This window comes from Siniperca chuatsi, linkage group LG6 (assembly GCF_020085105.1).
Source record: "Siniperca chuatsi isolate FFG_IHB_CAS linkage group LG6, ASM2008510v1, whole genome shotgun sequence".
Taxonomy (NCBI): Eukaryota; Metazoa; Chordata; class Actinopteri; order Centrarchiformes; family Sinipercidae; genus Siniperca; species Siniperca chuatsi.
The window spans coordinates 32,548,394-32,568,001 of NC_058047.1; the positions used below are offsets into that span (position 1 = coordinate 32,548,394).

Here is a 19,608-nt window from a genome sequence, read left to right on the forward strand (position 1 = left end):
AGTAAAAGTTCTGCATTCTAAACCTTACTAAGGTAAAAGTGTGTAAGTATTATATTATATAGTATTACATTTACTTAAAGTCCTCACTGTGCAGTAAAATGCTGCTTTCAGTGTTTTCCTGTTATATCTGATGTTTCTGGATTCATATTCCTGCTGCATTAATGTGTGTGTTGCATTTTACTGCTGCAGATGTTTCAGGTTGAGCTAATTTTAACTACTGTATATACTGTTGGGTAGTTTAATCTACAGCAATGCATCATGGTCTATAATGTCATCATGTGATTGCACTATTATTATACTATACAGTGTGTTATTTTAGAGAAAATGTGTGTATTGAGATATATATCGTATATCGCAGCATATTAGCCTAAAAATAGACATATTATTTAGAAGCCATATCGCCCAACCCTAACTTTATGCGGACTGATCATGCTCAGTGTTGTGCGCAGTCACCCCCCAAAGGCCCATTCTGAGGCAGGAAAAACCCTGGATATGGAAAAAAATGACTTGTTAAACTTGATGCAAAGGGTCCGTCCGTCACTTCAACAAATGATAGAATATGGATCACATATCACCGGAAAGTAAGCAAAACATATTACAGACAGGTCCATAATGTAACATGATTCATTACTAAAGGATGATCAATACATCAAATGTACTGTACTGATCACTTGGCAATGTACGGAATGTCCAAAAGCTCTCATTTTATTTATGAGCTTTATGAGTATGAATGGAAGAAAACCAATCTTGCTACAGCTTTTGAGCCCATAAAGTTGTCTCACTGAGCTATAAATGTAACATGTACAGTGAAGGTTTTGCTATACTTAGAGCCTTACCACTATTGCAGCAAAGAATGTACATATATATACAGCACTTCATTTGTAAATCAGGAGGTCCCGGAACTCAGAGAGGGTGCTGTTCCGGCGGGTCAGGGGGAGAGAAAAAGTCACAAGACGCCTCCAAAATCCACAGAGCCTGGAGCACGCTGGACAGCGGACAGCGCCTAGGTGCTAGCTGTTAAAACTAAACTAAACTGTCATCACACACAAAGTATTATTTATTTACATTTAGTAATCAGAGCCTTCACAATAGTCAGGTGTTCTCAGTGAAACTCCCTCTGAATAAAAGGTGAAAAAATCTGATGGGTCTATTAGGAGCATGGATGTGCTCAGCAAACACACTAGAATTCAACCTCTGGGGACCAGAAACATCCACGTCACTTTCAGCATCAGCCTGGCTGGCAGTGGGGTTGGCAATGTGGCGGTGTAAAACGTGAGACGATGGAGATTTGTACTCAAGATTTATACTATTTCTACTGAGGTTGACATCCCTGTAATATCTTTTAGGCTACTGCAGGCAATGTCACAAATCAGTGAGATGGACTGTTTTATGACACTGAATTACAGCATCCATGATGAGTGATAAAGCACTGTATTAGCCAAAAGCAGATATTCCAAACTGGTTATTTTATCTATAAATCAACTGAATTTCCAGAACATTTACTGTATCACAATAAAAATGTCTATAGTCATAAAAATATTTGGTCCATACTGCCACCTAACTGGTAGTTGTCAAGATATTTTGATCTGAAAGCGTTGCTGATGTAGTGAACAAAGTGTTGAACAGAAGAACTGACATTCATCCAGCCATCCTTAAAATCTAATGAATAATTTATACCTTGGAGTGGTACAAATTGAATACTTTCTACTACAAAATTTAAGTAACAAACACTACATTACATTCAGAAGTGAAAACATAAGAGCAATCAACATCCCATTGCTAAGATGTTAACAAGCCCCTGAGAGACAAAACAATGGCAAGAGCAGGAATCACTTGAGAGGGAAAGAAGAAGAGTGGGACTGATTCAGAGAGAGAGAGAGAGCATTCTGTATCTCGGCCGCCCTTCCCGAATGCGACAGCGAGGGGAGACAGTGATATATGAGGCTAGAATAAAGTAGGGCAATCCCCTGCATGACAAGAGAAGAGAAAGAAACGGGAAAAGAAAGGGAGAGGAACGAGAGAGAGGGGGTTTTAGAGGGAGGATGTGGGGAGATGAATGTGCTCAGTGTCTGCTGGCTGAGGGACGGGGGTTTCCGTGGCTGTGGATGGCAGCGCGGACCAGCAGCCGGCTGTGCGAGGCGTTCTGCCTGAATAGGAAGGATGGATGGGAAAATGGGAAGGTCAGAGCTGTCAGCCCTGCCGCGCTCCACAGGAAGTGCAGGACGGCCACTGACCTCGGCCTGACACACACACTCACACACAGATACCGTACACACATGCAAACACAGCATAAGCAAGCAATGGAGCTCAAATATATACACACACACACACACACACACACACACACACACACACACACACACACACGTATGCATACTGTACTTGGAGAAAGAAACAGCACACACTGCAGTGATAAACACATGAAGACACACGCATGTGCCAGTACAAAACCACATGAGCGCAGAGGGACTGTCCACTGACTAAAACACTGGTCTGGCAGCAGCTGAATCAACCTTCCATTCCCCTGTTTATTTTTGGTTCCTTTCCACAGAAACAGAAACCTGACTCAGCCACGACTGCTTTTAGGCACTTTCCTGTAAGCGTTGAATCATTTGAATTTTTGCTGGTTAGTTTGGTTCACAATCTTTAAAGCTAATCTTTTATTGGTCAATCCCACCAGAACCTATTCACTTTAACAGTAACAATTTGAAAATTGTAGTGCCGATAGGATGCCTGAGTTTTGGTACTGACATTGATATTTCAGTATGTTACTTTGAGAAATATAAGCATCCCGTTTTTTTCAAGCTCAATTCTAAAACACAAGCAGCTGTAGAAAAAGTGGCTAAATAAAATACTGTTTAAAACTGTCAACATTCTGACTTCAATCAGGAACTTTCTGTACTGTTTTCAAAACTAGGTGTCGGTATGCATAACCTTCAGTGCTACTTCCTGCTTCCTCCTACCGTCTGTCTCCAGTCTGAGTCTCTGCTGCTGACCCCCCCCCCGACACTCTGTCTGTCTGTCTGTCTGTTTATAACTATGCCTCTCCCCTCCATCCTCTCATTAATAATTCAGTCTTCCTCTGCTCCAATTAAATAATTAACAGTGCCCAGAGCCATCAGATTGTAACCCAGCAAAGACAGCCTGCACTGGTCCCTTCCATCCTGCTGCAAACAGAGCTAAACTATCTGCATACGTTATCCACTCTTACTGACTTTGTGTAATTATGGAGAGAAAAAGACAATCCTATTTCATTTGGAAACATATCGTACAAAAAACAAGAACTAACAGCTAGTGTTACGCTGTGAACACTCCTCTGATCGCTGGCATCTTTCCATTCAAATCAAGCAAAGTTTCGACACTATCTCAATCACTGTTTGAGATGCTATGCTATGTTTAGCTTTATATTAGCAGCATTAGCATTAACACTAACTCAAATGAGCTGACTATCTGACTCAGCAGTTTAAGTTCAAGATTTTTTGTCACTGCAATTCTAAAAACACACACGGCTGTTTCCTAAGTTAGAATACTTGTTAGCTGCATTTCTCTGCTATCAGCGTGCATTCTGGCATTGGCATTTACTGTATATAGTTATTGTTTGCCATGCTAACATGAGAACTAAAGGGATAGTAGAAATAATTTGAACAAAATGAGTATACGGTTATCGTGACTAAGGCCAATGCGAGAACAAAAAGGCTAATGTGATAAATGCTAAGGTGAAGTGAACTAACCTGACCAACACTAGAGAGAGAATGAAAGGCCAGCGGGACTAAAGAACTACTGCAGAAGGCTGAAAGAACTCTAATGCAGGGGACTACGGAGATGGTATCATGACAACACAGCACTGTTACTGTTTTCATTACCTAAAATGTTCAATTATTAAAGTGGAAAAGCACCAACGCAACCATGGAAGTAGTGTGGCACACTTAATACTGTAGCACAGCAAAACAGCCCAGCGCAGTGTTCATTGTCTGCCTCATTCATTACTTTGCAGCACACCTGCAGCATGCATTTCTGGCTTCATATGGGTGAAGTAAGTTTGGAATAGGGCTGCGTATTGGCAGGAATCTGGCGATGCTATACATATCACAATCCAGGGGTGCAGAGACAATGACAACAACACAGATCTTTCTCTCTTCCCATTTCCAGCAGCCTGGCTGCATACGATGTAGCAATTAGTATTTGTTACACTGTATAAACAACATGGCTTTGTTATTTGGTTCCTAACCCCCTTCACCTACACACACACACACACACACACAAAAAATGAGCATCACCACAGACAAACGCACCGAAACACTCTCTCATCTTGTTTCCCTAGCCGCTCCGCCAGCTTCAGTCACTGTTGCCTTGTTACACTTCACATAGCCCATACAAGTCCACTGAAGCACACAAACATGTGATCACACACTCACACACACACACATTCTCTGCGCTGAGTTACTGTCAGGTTTTTGCCTGGTACTTCGATGTGGTTAGACTAGCTCTGTTTCATACATTCCTTCAGAATAAAATCACAAAAACACAACAAAAGCTGATTTCATTCCAGCAAAGTCCCTCAGCTTCACATTCATACACTTTACCAGTTCACACTGGCTTCAGACCGGCAGCCTCCCAGCCCTCATCAGAGCCCACTGAGGCTGACCTACCGGGGCACTTCCCCTTCACTGATACTGAACGGCAGAATGGTCTCACAGTGCCATGCTGATTTAGAGGCATCAAAGGCTCTGGGCACTTCCTGTATGGAGCGAATAGGCAGAGGCATCAGCACACGTCTCCCCCAGCGCAGACACATGTAGACATGAGGCGGAGAAAAACCAAGCCAGACCAGAGCAGCATCGTCCCCCATGAGAGAGCCCCCCCGCCCCGCTCTCTCAGCCGATCTCAGTGGACGCTGCTTACTGATCAGCCTGAGCACACAGACACAAGATGCTGACCGATCCTGGCGAACAACAGCAGGTCTCGTAACCCATGTTAACACGTTTGACCTATATGGGTTTTTGAAGGCCTGCAGTCTTACTTTGGAATTGAAGAAGAAAGGTAACACTTTGGGTTATAAATACAGTATATTCTTGATTTTACACAGAAGTACTCCACCCAGATTTTCTCTTAAAGCCAGACAATGTAACATTTTATTTATTAACATGGTTCCGTTCAGTCATGCTGCTTCACGGGATGATAAGCTAACATGACGTCAGATTTGTTGTTATGGTAACGTTACTGTAAGGCAGTTGCATTTTTAAAAGACAGCAAACAGCCTTACCTTAATAAAATATTTTTCCATCTATGGTGTCAAATCTAAAATGCTTCCACACACTGTTGTCATGGTTATCTGCTCACAGCTCGCCAGTTTCCTCTGTTTTGCGTTAACAAAGAGAACAACTGAAAGGGCAGCCGGACACGCAGTAATCCGACTGACATGCATCTGACCACACACTCCTGGCACGAGCTCAGTCTTAAGTGGAAAACACACTGCCGCTGATCCACCGATCTCCACCACACACTGTACATGTATGTGTTATATAGAGTCAGTGATGTGCACACTGAGAGACAGGAAGTCAGCTGTCATGGGAGCCGGGATGTAGCCTGCGAGCAGTGGAGTTTTGTTATTGATTCCATTTTTGCCTTGTAGATACAGGCACAAGTGAAACAGCAAAAACTACAGTGACGAGCAACAAACAGGACAGTAACGGCTGTAGTTGGGCCAACACTGTACTGAAGTACAACACAGCTTTTTCTCTGGAAAAAAAAGGCATTTTCTCAATGACAGTGGCGCGTGTGTGTGTGCGTGTGTGTGCTTGTGTGTGTGGGTGTACTGACCGTTGAAGACAACCTGTCCCTCTGCCAGCTCTTGGTCCATTTCGATGATGTATTCCTTCTGAGTAAAGCCCCTCGTGCATGGCAACGACCCCTGCTTGCTTGACAACGAGCGCTCGTACTGTCCCCCCAGAACAGCAGCCTGGAGAGGGGAAGAGTAGAAAGATGAAAGGGAATAAAAAGAGTATTCAGATATGTGCGTGCATCTTAGATCACATGTGGATGCCCTCCCAACCTCTTGAATCTTTCTCCTGCATCCAGTCAGTCATCAGCATCCACAACCTCATTCAAAACTCCATTTGTAAGCTGGAAAACTGTGAAGCCAATAAGAAACCTTTTTATAAAGCCCAGGTCTGACTGAAGCAGTGTTCACCGCAGCTGTCGGGGGGAGCCCTATTATTTGGGGGTGGGAGGGTACTGTACACATGGGCATATATGAATGTGCCCACCTGTGTGCAAAAATATACTATCAATGCACTTCAGTTCATACAGAGAACATTTAGCCTGGGACAACAACGAAACATAAACATTACTCTACCGGGAAACAATAAAAATGGCCGAGGCTGCATCCCATGACAACTCTGAACAGGCCTCAGCCTCAAATGTCGGTCTTACAGAAAACATAACATAACTTTTCCAACAGCTCCTCTAAACGTCGCAATGCAAATACGCCTTCATACAGTACAGTACATGCCTAATCAATATGGCATTACATATCACTCGGGCTGCATCAAACTGGAAGCAGGTGCATAGCAACACCATACAATCTTTCCCACAAATGCGCCCCCACGCATGGATGGCCACAGCAGGAACAGACAGCATCAATTCAGTTCAATAAGAGAAGCTCGAGGGCTGGAACACTAGGGCTCCTCCACCTCCATGTGCAAATAACACCTAGAATGTTTTTTAAAATAGTAGAAAAGTAATTGTAGTGTTAATATTAATAAATTAGTAATAATAGGAATGACAGCTATAGGAAAAATAATGTCAGTATTAGTAATAGAGCCAATAACAACAACTGTAGCAGCAGTTGTCGAACAGGAACACGGGGACAGCAGGCGGCCCACAACCACAGATCCAGTCTCTGCAGCTCTGGAGGCAGAAATACCTGCTGAAAGCGACAGAAGGAGAGAGGAGAAAATGAGAAAGCACAAAACTACAGGAGAGAGAAGATGTCGAGTTAGTAACATGCAGTAATGGAATAAAAATGCATACAGACGGAGAGGGAGAGAAGGAGGGAGGAAAGAGGTGCACTCACCCAAGCCAGCCCTAACTATAAGCTTTATCAAAGAGAAAAGTCTTAAGCCTACTCTTAAATGTGGAGATGGTGTCTGCCTCCTGAACCCAAACTGGGACCTGATTCCACAGGAGAGGAGCTTGATAACTGAAGGCTCTGGCTCCCATTCTACCTTTGGAGACTCTAGGAACCACAAGTAACCCTGCATTCTGGGAATGCAGTGTTCTAGTCTGGTAATAAGGTATTATGAGATCTTTAAGATATGATGGTGCCAGACCATTACGAGCTTTGTAGGTGAGGAGAAGGATTTTAAATTCTATTCTGGATTTTACAGGGAGCCAGTGCAGAGAAGCTAATATGATCTCTTTTCCTAGTTTCTGTCAGTATAAGTGCCGCAGCATTCTGGATCAACTGGAGAGTCGGATAATGAGGAATTGCAGTAGTCCAGCCTAGAAGTAACAAATGCATGCACTAATTTTTCGGCATCATTTTGAGACAGGATGTGCCTGATTTTTGCAATGTTATGTAGGTGAAAAAAGGCAGTCCTTGAAGTTTGTTTCATGTGGGAGTTAAAATCCTGATCAAAGATAACGCCGAGGTTCCTTTCGGTGCTGCTGGAGGCCAGGACAATACCATCTAGAGTAACTATATCTTTAGATAATGTGTCTCGGAGGTGTTTGGGACCAAGCTCAATAACTTCAGTTTTGTATGAGTTTAACATCAGAAAGTTGCAGGTCATCCAGGTCTTTATGTCCTTAAGGCATGCTTGAAGTTTAGTTAACTGGTTAGTTTCATCTGGCTTGATCGATAGATATAATTGGGTATCATCTGCATAGCAATGCATCGTGTTTATTACGCACAAATTATCGGGAATTGTTTTGCACGAATAAACATGTACGTTAAAGAGTGCTTTACTATCAGCCTATTATTTATTTTAGGAAGCTAAATGTACAGCAAAAATTACATATTTTAGAGCTCCCCCTAAATTTCTCAAACAAGGCTTTCTGAGGAGCTCATGTCTCTCTCAGGGGAGCCGAGCTCCCCGTGGCCCCCCCCGTATTTCCAACCATGGACTGATTGACATGGATTTGGTTGTCTGCCATTGTTAAGGCTGAATATAAACATGGGAAAACAGGACAAGAAGAGAAGCAATTAGCACAGATTAGTGATTTAGTTTTCCACATTTTCTTAATGGGCTGAAGCTGAAGAAAAATGTTGGGAAACTAAAATCCAGTCCAGCACCAGTCCAAACCAAGAGACCATGAGGAGCAGCAGAACTGGGTCAGTTCATTCTGATGATAATTAGTGTCTGGACTTTTGTCTCTCTTGTTGTTTGAACCCCCTTCCACCTCCTGTCTCTCCCCACACACACACAAACAGAGCAGCATAGAAGCATCTGTTGCAGTTTGTGCGTGTGCGTGTGCGTGTGCGTGCGTGCGTGCGTGCGTGCGTGAATGTGTTCTTCTGTGATTAAAGTAATGAAGCCAAGAGGGGTGCTGTGATTTGCTTCCACTTAACCCAAAAACTTTAAACCCTCACGTCCTAGCTGCTCATCCTGACATGTTCGGAGGAGGCGGGGGAGGGGGCGTTTAGCACGGCTGGCTTTCATCTCTTCCCCTATTAGCATAAGGAAGGAGGGAGTAAACACACATAGCAAGAATCTGGTCTGATGCTGCAGAACGCTCCGCAGGCTTCAGTGGCGACATTTAGAGGGCAGGCGAAAAGTGAAGTGGGGAAAAAGTGGGAAGAGGACCCAGAGGTCATGCCGAGCAGGGGGGGGGGTTTATATGAAGATATAAAATAGGACTTTAAAAGTGCATTGTAGTTGTTGAAAACAATCTCCCCACAAGGCCCACTTAGTAGCTACTAAGTAATAATTAAATAATGATGACAATAATTACGAGTGGCAGCTCTGGTCAGTCCATCGATTCATTAACCGACAGAAAAGTTATCAAATATTTTACTGATTCCACTTTCTTAAATGTGAAGATTGACGGCTTTTCTGTTTTATATCATTTTAAACTGAATACTATGATGGGATTTACTATTTTCTGACATTTCATAGACCAGACAATTAATCAGTGTATTGAGGAAGTAGGTCTAACAGGTAGATTAACCAAATACATTTTAGTAACAGCCCTCGTTTATTGCCTGACAAAGAAAATTAAAGTATATTGCATCCAGGGACTCTCTGCACAACACGTACTGTGGGATGGGCCGTACAGTCATTACATCCACAGTGCTATGTGACCAGGCTGCCCCACGTCACCTGTCCGCTTTGGATTATTGGTAGACATACTAGTAACAAGGCTGTGGAGGAGACAGTTTTCTTAAAAGGACAGTTCACCTCAAAATCAAAACCACATATTCTTTCTTTCACCTGTACAGCTGTTTATCCATCTGGATAGTTTTGGTGTGAGCTGCAGAGTTCTGGAAATATCGGCCATAGAGACGTCTGCATGTCTGAATATAATGGGGCTATGTGGCACTTGGCTTGTGGAGCTCAAAACGAAAAAAAACTACATTTGAAAAACTCAACACCAAAGTCTTTTTCCAGACATCAGGACCCAGTTACTGAAGATGATCCACAGATTTGTGGTGAGCAATTTCATGTGGGAACTATTTTCTTTCTACCAACAGTTCCTCTCTGGGGCTTATATACGGATTTCACTTGCTCACTCCTAAAATTACTTTAAAATTCCATTCATTTACCCATTAATAATGATGAAATGTATCTATTTACGTTAGGATTGTAAGGGGATAATTAATGGATAAATGAATGGATTGTAATATATGAAGGTATTTTTAATGGATTATATTAAGGGTAAGGATAAAACCCCCATGAAAACCACCCTTGATTTACTTTAAAGACCTTAATATTTCGATTAGGGTAAAAAATTCAGGGTGGTTTTCATAGTCACTTTTGAGGGGCTTTTACCATACATATAATCTATTACAAATACCTTTGTGTTTGCCCCCTTCCTGATTTCTTATTTTTTGGCATGTTTGTCACACTTAAATGTTTCAGATCATCGAACAAATTTAAATATTAGTCAAAGATAACACAAGTAAACAAAAAAAGCAGTTTTTAAATGAAGGTTGTTATTATTAAGGGAAATAAAATCAAAACCTACATGGCCCTGTGTGAAAAAGTGATTTCCCCCTAAACCTAATAACTGGCTGGGCCACCCTTAGCAGCAACAACTGCAATCAAGCGTTTGCGATAACTTGCAAAGAGTCTTTTACAGCGCTGTGGAGGAATTTTGGCCCACTCATCTTTGCAGAATTGTTGTCATTCAGCCACATTGGAGGGTTTTCGAGCATGAAGTGCCTTTTTGGCATGAGGCATGAGATGCCACAGCATCTCAATAGGATTTAGGTCAGGACTTTGACTAGGCCACTCCAAAGTCTTCATTTTGTTCTTCTTCAGCCATTCAAAGGTGGACTTGCTGGTGTGTTTTGGATCATTGTCCTGCTGCAGAACCCAAGTTCGCTTCAGCTTGAGGTCACGAACAGATGGCCAAACATTCTCCTTCAGGAGTTTTTGGTAGACAGCAGAATTCATGGTTCCATTTATCACAGCAAGTCTTCCAGGTCCTGAAGCAGCAAAACAGCCCCAGACCATCACACTACCACCACCACATTTTGCTGTTGGTATGATGTTCTTTTTCTGAAATGCGGTGTTACTTTTACAGTAGATGTAATGGAACACATACCTTCCAAAAAGTTCAACTTTTGTCTCATCAGTCCACAGAGTATTTTTCCCAAAGTCTTGGAGATCATTAAGATGTTTTCTGGCAAAAATTAGATGAGCCTTAATGTTTTTTTTGCTCAGCAGTGGTGTTCGTCTTGGAACGCTGCCATGAAGGCCATTTTTGCCCAGTCTCTTTCTTATAGTGGAGTCATGAACACTGACCTTAACTGAGGAAAGTGAGGCCTGCAGTTCTTTGGATGTTGTTGTGCGGTCTTTTGTGACCTCTTGGATGAGTCATCACTGCGCTCTTGGGGTAATTTTGGTCGGCTGGCCACTCCTGGGAAGGTTCACCACTGTTCCGTGTTTTTGTTTTTATTTGTGGATAATGGCTCTCACTGTGGTTTGCTGGAGTCCCAAAGTTTTAGAAATGGCTTTATAACTTTTTCCAGACTGACAGATCTTTCTTTCTCATTTGTTCCTGACTTTCTTTGGCTCTTGGCATGATGACTTTTGAAGATCTTTTGGTCTACTTCACTTTGTCAGGCAGGTCCTATTTAAGTGATTTTTTGATTGAGAACAGGTGTGGCAGTAATCAGGCCTGGGTGTGGCTAGAGAAATTGAACTCAGGTGTGATAAACCACAGTTAAGTTATATTTTAACAGGGGGGGCAATCACTATTTCACACAGGGCCATGTAGGTTTGGATTTTGTTTTCCCTTAATAATAACAACCTTAATTTAAATACTGCATTTTTTGTTTATTTGTGTTATCTTTGACTAATATTTAAATTTGTTGACTATCTGAAGCATTTAAGTATGACACAACATGCAAAATAATAAGAAATCAGGAAGGGGGCAAACACTTTCACACCACTGTATATCTGCAGATATCACTTCCTGTGTCCATATCTTGAAGGAGGTAGATTTGTCCCACTTACAGTTGTGGTGTAATAATCTCCACAGACTGAAACAATGTTCTGCCCACTGCTGTTTACTGATGTATCCCCAAGCCCTCCATGGTTGTGTATAACCTAATCTTTAACCATGTCAGCACACCAGATGTTCCTACATCCCACAGCCACACACAGCAGCATACAATAAAGGTGCCTTCAGGTATAAGTAGAACCCATGATCAAAGCCTCCATGAAAAGCTCAACACTGAAGCTAAAAAGCAGCAAAAGCAAATGTACCAAAGGCTTTTAGGGGCTTTGAGGTAGGCCCCGGAGAGTGCTGACCCTGCTGCTCTGGAGGTAAGGCATTGGTGAGGGGTGTATTTTAGGAGCTGACCTTCGACCCTTTGGCACAGCACTGTCCTCTCTATTGATTTGTCCACATGGTGTGGACCCCCTCTTTTTCTGTCGTCATTACAAGCTGCTCGAGGTGCATTTACAGGCTTTGAGGCTCACACATGAAAACATACAGCAACAATGATTTGCCAGTACAGCAGTGTGTAAGTGCGTTTATACAAATACAAAATAATGCATCCTTAACATTGCGACTGACCACTTGTCAGAGCACACTATAGTTTGTCAGTGTGATTTTAGTAAAGACAGAACATTAGAACAATGAATACAGGACTAGCAGAGGTTTAGTGAGAGAACAAGGCGATGCAGTTGCCGTTTGTAACATTCTCTTCCAGCTATTGGCTTCCTTTCATTGGATTTAATATAATGACATGTTACAGTGAAATGCTTTCCAGTGCTATTGTGCTGCTGAAAGACTCACAACCCCATTCATAACTAAAACTAAGGGTAGCCTGCACTATCAAACATGGACAGCAGTAATAAAACTGCGTGTGATTTGTTGGTGTGGTCCTTTAAAGGTTCTAGCCTTACTTTTGGGGAGGGCTGAACAGCAGGTGGACTGGAAGCCCCCTGCATGTCCTGTTTTCTGTCACATGCAGAACCTGCACGCCAAACTCTATTCAAAAATGTGGCAATTCTTCACACTTAATGCCAAACCTCCAGGTAACACGATCTGAGCCATTATGAAAATAGTCTTAATCACACAATGTCCGCTTTCACAGTGGGTTTATGTTCCCACCGCACACAGGCCAAAGGCCAAGAGAGCAGCAACATGATGGGAACCACACGACTCCTAAACTGCCATCTTTTCCACGGGAGAGCAGCGTACGCTCACCGCCAGAAGCACCGCGCTCCGTGTCTGCGGCTCCGCTGGAGCCCACCCCCACCAAAGCGGAGCCTCTGCTGCGAGCAGAGCGACGTGGTGGGGCTGGAGGCGCAGCAGCCTCGCGTCGCATCGCGCGGGGACGGATGCGAAATGACGGGTCTGGGATCAGCAGCTTCTACGCTGCTTTGTCTGAGAGAATAAAACAGCCGAGCAGCGTCGTCCTCTCTCCGCCTCCTCTAAACGGGCTTCAGTCTGTCTGCAGCCTGACTCGGTGGAAAACTGGAAATATTTTTACCTGCAGAGCCGCCATCAGCATCCAAATCCCCCGAAGATGCATTCTGTTGTGTTAGAACTCGTCCTTCCAGAACCGACAGAGCCCGTCGCGCAGCGCTGGACGTCAGGTTTTTAGTTCCCGGTAAACCCCGGCGGCATGAGGCAGCCTTCCTCTTTCCAGCAGCCCTCCGCGGTGTCTGTCTGCTGTGCCCGGCTCAGCGGCACTCCATCCTGCCTGGGACTGACTCAACGCCGGCCACTCCGTGCCTCAGTGCTGCCCTCTAACGGACATCAGGAGCACTGAGCCCGGCACGGAGGGGCGTTTACTGAGCCTCTCATAGAGCAGCACAGCAGCTAGCTTTTTGTCGATGAATGAACTGGTCGAATTAGCAGATATTATCAGAAACTGACAGCCTCCTTAAAGTGTGCGCCATTTTAAACATGATATCCAGGGACACAAGCAGTGAGGTTAAGAATGGATAACACCAGGGAGGAAGGGGGGAGGAGTTAAAGGGGCACTCCAACAATTAAATATTGCACGTCCATAAAGTTGGGGACTGCCAGAAAGACATTAAAAAGAGATGTTCAAAATATACAGCAGAGGCTGAGAAAGCCTGACCTTTAGTCCCTCGTAGACTCAAGCTCCAACAAATGCAACTTGTTTGTGTGTTTTCATTAAAACTTGAAAACCAGAGTACTTAAAGCTGGTGAAAGGATGTCACATTTTTTCCAGTGCGCTGCACTGATTTTACCATCAGCGTCAGTTTATTCGTCAAGGAGAGCCCTGCACAGCCTGTGAAAACAGGTGGACCACGTCTGCTGTGGCTCTGGAGTAGCTTTCAAGCCTGACAAAGCAACTTGATTTAGGCTTTAGACTTGAAACAGGCTTTATTTGACAGAAAACTTGCAGTATAACCCTCCCCCATCCACACACACACACACACACACACACACACACACACACTCCCTGTCCAATCATATACCTTAACTTAAATGCTGCTATACTGATATTGTTTACGTTACATGTACCACATGTTCATTTGCACTACCAGACTATTATTTATTTATACATATAATGCATCATTTGCACTCCAGTGAATACTGCAATAACTCATCTACTGCACTGTTATTTCTGTCCATAATTTGCACTACTTAATATTCATTGCACTGCTGTTCTGCCCAGTCCAATTCATTATTGTACATATCCATCAGTATACTTCTGTTTATAATAATGCCATCTGTATATAATGTCCATAGTACCACTTGTAAAATATTTTCATAATACTGCTCTATCCTGCATTTATGCACACACTTTATATCCTGCACTTGCTTATTGCACTTCTGGTTAGACCTAAACGGCATTTTGTTGCCTTGTACTTGTACATGTGGAATGACAATAAAGTTGAATCTAATCTAATTATGGGAATTCTAGGACGAATGAGTTTGAAGCTTGACTCATACTAGGAACTATAAGTCAGAAGTCTCCCAGCTTTATGGAAGTGCGATCCTAAATGGTTGGAATACCCCTTTAATACTCAGTGATCAGTCCTCCTCTGGCTTTGAAGAGACCTCTGCTAGCATGTCTCCAATGTAAACGATGGACAGAACACACACTACTGACTCTGCGTAAAAAATGCAGCTGAATATGAGACTTCAGACTAATCAAGTGTGGGGTGACTTCAAAAATCCTAGCTATACGCGTTAAGTGTTTCATGTTTTGATGCTTTTATGTTTTGTGTGACAAGTTGTCAGTTTTATACTCTGGCCCTGAGGAAACATACATTGTCCCTATAAATAAACTTGAATTTATACAGGGATTATTAAAATTAATAATCTTAAAATCTTATTTCAACGTATGTGAATGTTAAAATTTTAGTATGAAGCCATCCATCACTCAAAAATGCTGAGATTTTGAAAACGTGCCAGATGTGCACGGAGTGTTATTTGAATGTAAGCCTAATACGCTTATTTTTCTCAGTCTGGCGCTTCATTCTGATAAGTTGTGAAGCGCTGAATTAAAGCCCCAGCACTATCTAGCAGGGCTGCCTTATCTGAACATTCAGAATAGTTTTGTTTCCTCTCAGTTCACTATCAGGGAGCCACAGTGTAATCCTCTGCAGCTCAGTACTTAATACATCCTCTACTTTTTTGTGTTGTGTTTGTTTCATCCACATAAAGACATAGGACACACACAAGCAGGCAACTTTGAAATCATAAATAAATAATCAAAAGAAGTATGGCCCCGGGACACTGCCCTGGGGGACCTCGCAAGTTATGGATTTAGGACTAGAAATATAGCCTTAAAACATTTAACTTTCTTCAGAGTCCACTGAACATGATGTTAAGCAGTTTGAGCCAGTCTGCTTCTTGATCTTGTTGAGTTTAATTAATCACTGAGAGAAGAGTGCTCCACACATCTTCACTCTCTCTAGGCAAAAGCTTCAATCACTGGGAAGGAAGCTAAATGCTAAATCAGTTATTCAGTTGGACTCAACTGCTCAGGGCTGTCATGCGCTTACATGAGTAATCACACACACATCCTACAGCGCATGTTTCTAACACTGATCAGTTGATATGCAAGAATGTTTTATATCATTTCATTTTATCACTTTATTTAACAAGGAGTGCCTCATTGACATGAAAAATCACTTTTACAAGTGTCCTGTTATAAAATGAAATTAGTCTAGAGTTGATTTCCAATCCTTCCACAGAGACTGAATTTTACTGTATTGAATCAAATGTGGTTTCAATTTAGGGTGCTACAATTTGACAACAGTCATGTTCAAACACAGAGGCGTGGTCAGTAACATTGCGACGGGTTGCTCAGGTATAACTTACATCTATTGTCAAGACCTGGCTCAAGGTTCAGACCAAAAAGGTTTGAATCAAAAGCAAACATCATTTATTAAAGTAAACTATTTCCGTATGAATGAAGCAATATTATGTGAAAAATCTGTGAAATCAGTAACGTAGGTGTGTGCATGGATGAGTGAAGAACGTTGAATGCTGAAAACTAACAAAGCAAGTTTTAAAAAAGTATATCCTTAATGTTCCTCAACATAGCAACACAGGAGTCTCCCAGAAAACGATGCTACAGGTTTACAGTGGGGCAAAAAAGTATTTAGTCAGCCACCAATTGTGCAAGTTCTCCCACTTAAAAAGATGAGAGAGGCCTGTAATGTTCATCATAGGTACGCTTCAACTATGAGAGTCAGAATGGGGGGAAAGAATCCAGGAAATCACATTGTAGGATTTTTAATGAATTAATTGGTAAATTAAGAGGAGCCAGCTGAGGTGGCTAGGGCATCTGATCCGGATGCCTCCTGGACGCCTCCCTCGGGAGGTGTTCTGGGCATGTCCCACCGGGAGGCGGCCCCGGGGAAGACCCAGGACACGCTGGAGGGACTATGTCTCTCGGCTGGCCTGGGAACGCCACGGGATCCCCCCGGAGGAGCTGGAGGAAGTGTCTGGGGCGAAGGAAGTCTGGGAGTCCCTGCTTAGACTGCTGCCCCCGCGACCCGGCCCCGGATAAGCGAAAGAAGATGGATGGATGGATGGATGGATAATTGGTAAATTCCTCTGTAAAATAAGTATTTGGTCACCTACAAACAAGCAAGATTTCTGGCTCTCACAGACCTGTAACTTCGTCTTTAAGAGGCTCCTCTGTCCTTCACTCGTTACCTGTATTAATGGCACCTGTTTGAACTCGTTATCAGTATAAAAGACACCTGTCCACAACCATCACACTCCAAACTCCACTATGGCCAAGACCTGTCAAAGGACACCAGAAACAAAATGGTAGCCCTGCACCAGGCTGAGAAGACTGCAATAGGTAAGCAGCTTGGTGTGAAGAAATCAACTGTGGGAGCAAGTATTAGAAAATGGAAGCCATACAAGGCCACTGATAATCTCCCTCGATCTGGGGCACCACGCAGGATCTCACCCCGTGGGGTCAAAATGATCACAAGAACGGTGAGCAAAAATCCCAGAACCACATGGGGGGACCTAGTGAATGACCTGCAGAGAGCTGGGACCAAGTAACAAAGGCTACCATCAGTAACACACTACGCCACCAGGGATTCAAATCCTGCAGTGCTAGACGTGTCCCCCTGCTTAAGCCAGTACATGTCCAGGCCCGTCTGAAGTCTGCTAGAGAGCATTTAGATGATCCAGAAGAGGATTGGGAGAATGCCATGTGGTCAGATGAAACCAAAATAGAACTTTTTGGTAAAAACTTGTTGTGTTTGGAGGAGAAAGAATGCTGAGTTGCATCCAAAGAACACCATACCTACTGTGAAGCATGGGGGTGGAAACATCATGCTTTGGGGCTTTTTTCTGCAAAGGGACCAGGGCGACTGATCCGTGTAAAGGAAAGAATGAATGGGGCCATGTATCGTGAGATTTTGAGTGAAAACCTCCTTCCATGAGCAAGGGCATTGAAGATGAAACGTGGCTGGGTCTTTCAGCATGACAATGATCCCAAACACACCGCCCACGCAACAAAGGAGTGGCTTCGTAAGAAGCATTTCAAGGTCCTGGAGTGGCCTAGCCAGTCTCCAGATCTCAACCCCATAGAAAATCTTTGGAGGGAGTTGAAAGTCCGTGTTGCCCAGCGACAGCCCCAAAACATCACTGCTCTACAGGAGATCTGCATGGAGGAATGGGCCAAAATACCAGCAACAGTGTGTGAAAACCTTGTGAAGACTTACAGAAAACATTTGAGCTCTGTCATTGCCAACAGAGGGTATATAACAAAGTATTGAGATAAACTTTTGTTATTGACCAAATACTTATTTTCCACCATGATTTGCAAATAAATTCTTTAAAACAAACATCTTTAAAAAAGACAATGTGATTTTTCTGGATTCTTTCCCCCCATTCTGACTCTCATAGATGAAGTGTACCTATGATGAAAATTACAGGCCTCTCTCATCTTTTTAAGTGGGAGAACTTGCACAATTGGTGGCTGACTAAATACTTTTTTGCCCCACTGTATGTTACAGCTATTAGTTTGAGTTACTTCAACTTTGAGAAATCCTGTTTTTTTTTGTTTGTTTTTTTCTGCCGGTGTGGTATGGCGGATAGCCACAAAGTGAAGAAGCCAATAAGGGGAGGGAATCAGAAACTGAGTGCAGTTTTGTGCAGTCCTAAGAGTTTTCCATGTTTGTCCTTGTCACTGCACGGTGGCAGCCGCTGGCTGCTGTGTGCTGGCCGCTCAGGGTGGAGTGACCATGGCTCCTGTGAAAGGAAAGGTCTAGTGATGTTCCGTATTCTTCTTGTTGTCAATAAATCCATGACATCAATGAAAGCCGTGAACTGAAGGGTGAATCCTGCTGACAGGTGTTGTGTATCGCAGTCTGATGGATCTTCCTACACTGTTGTCCAGAAACTATTAAAACACATCAGTGAGCCTCACTGTTGCACTGGTTGACATGTTCCTTCATCACCACGAACACACACACTATAGTTTATTCTGACTTTTGGTGTTTGTAAAGATTTACGTCTTCAGTAGGAACCAATGGGCTCGGAGCAGAGTAGGGACAGACTTGCAGTATATTAAGTATAGACAGAATGGGGACTGACCAGAGAGTGTCTTTATTCATCGCCCTCTGCACTCTTTGAGGAGTGAAGAGAGATGGATCATGTGTTCTGTGGCTCTGGAGGAGCTTTGTCAAGTCTGAGAAAATGACTCAAGTGACATCACTTGGACACTACTGGCAGGCGGGTAGACTTTAAAAACAGAGCTCAAATAGATGCCATGAGAAAAGACACCTGCCATTCCCGCTTTTCTCATCCTTTCAGTTTCCAGCTTTTTTTCTTTCACTGATGAAACGAGTCTTTGAACAACAACTGTCTGTTCTGTCCCACTGTTGTTATCCATCCATTGCTCCACTGTCGGCCCAGTCGGTCCTGCTGTTCCCCCAGAATGCATGACATTAGCTCAGTTCTCAGGCACTCCTGCAGATATACACATCAAACTGTTGAGCCTTCATATTTGTTTCAGGTTCCTGCTGTTTTTCCTTCACAGTGACATGCCATAAGCCCAGTTGTAGCAGCACTTTAAATTTGGCTTCCACACACCAGAGGCGCACATTAGGACTTCAGTCACTTATTACTCATGACATTTGTCACTTTCTATTTTTTGGACACTGAATTAAAGGAACTGAAAATGAAAAGTCACATATATGACAAGTTAGTGTATTATAATAGTGTTTGGTTGTTATTGGGCTTTTTTATGGGACGTCATCATGTTGCGACACACAGTATGGTAGATGGCTGGGTACCACATACACTACAGTATTGCTTGGATGGCATCATTTGGACTTTGTGCTCATTTTTCTCACGAAGGCTGTTCACTTAACAGGTTGGATTCATTATGAAACAATCACAATCTGAATCAACTTCTCTTTGTAGACACATAAGGCTGTAAATCTGTTCTCTGTGTGTATACAGAGAGCT

General features: G+C 43.1%; 1 protein-coding gene across 2 annotated transcripts in view; it reads right to left on the minus strand.

Annotated features, from left to right (window-relative positions):
- LOC122877516 (cadherin-2-like) overlaps positions 1–13,586 on the minus strand; it is a 122,283-nt gene extending 108,697 nt beyond the window's left edge. The window contains exons 1-2 of one of the 2 annotated variants that reach the window (XM_044199156.1): positions 13,172–13,581; positions 5,821–5,959 (exon numbers count right to left, since the gene is read on the minus strand). In XM_044199156.1, coding sequence (XP_044055091.1) covers positions 5,821–5,959; positions 13,172–13,213 — 181 coding nt within the window. In that variant the 5' untranslated portion in view covers positions 13,214–13,581. Of the gene's footprint in view, positions 1–5,820; positions 5,960–13,171 lie in introns of both variants that reach the window. The other variant, XM_044199157.1, reaches the window with a different exon arrangement.
- Between the last annotated feature and the right edge of the window lie 6,022 nt (positions 13,587–19,608).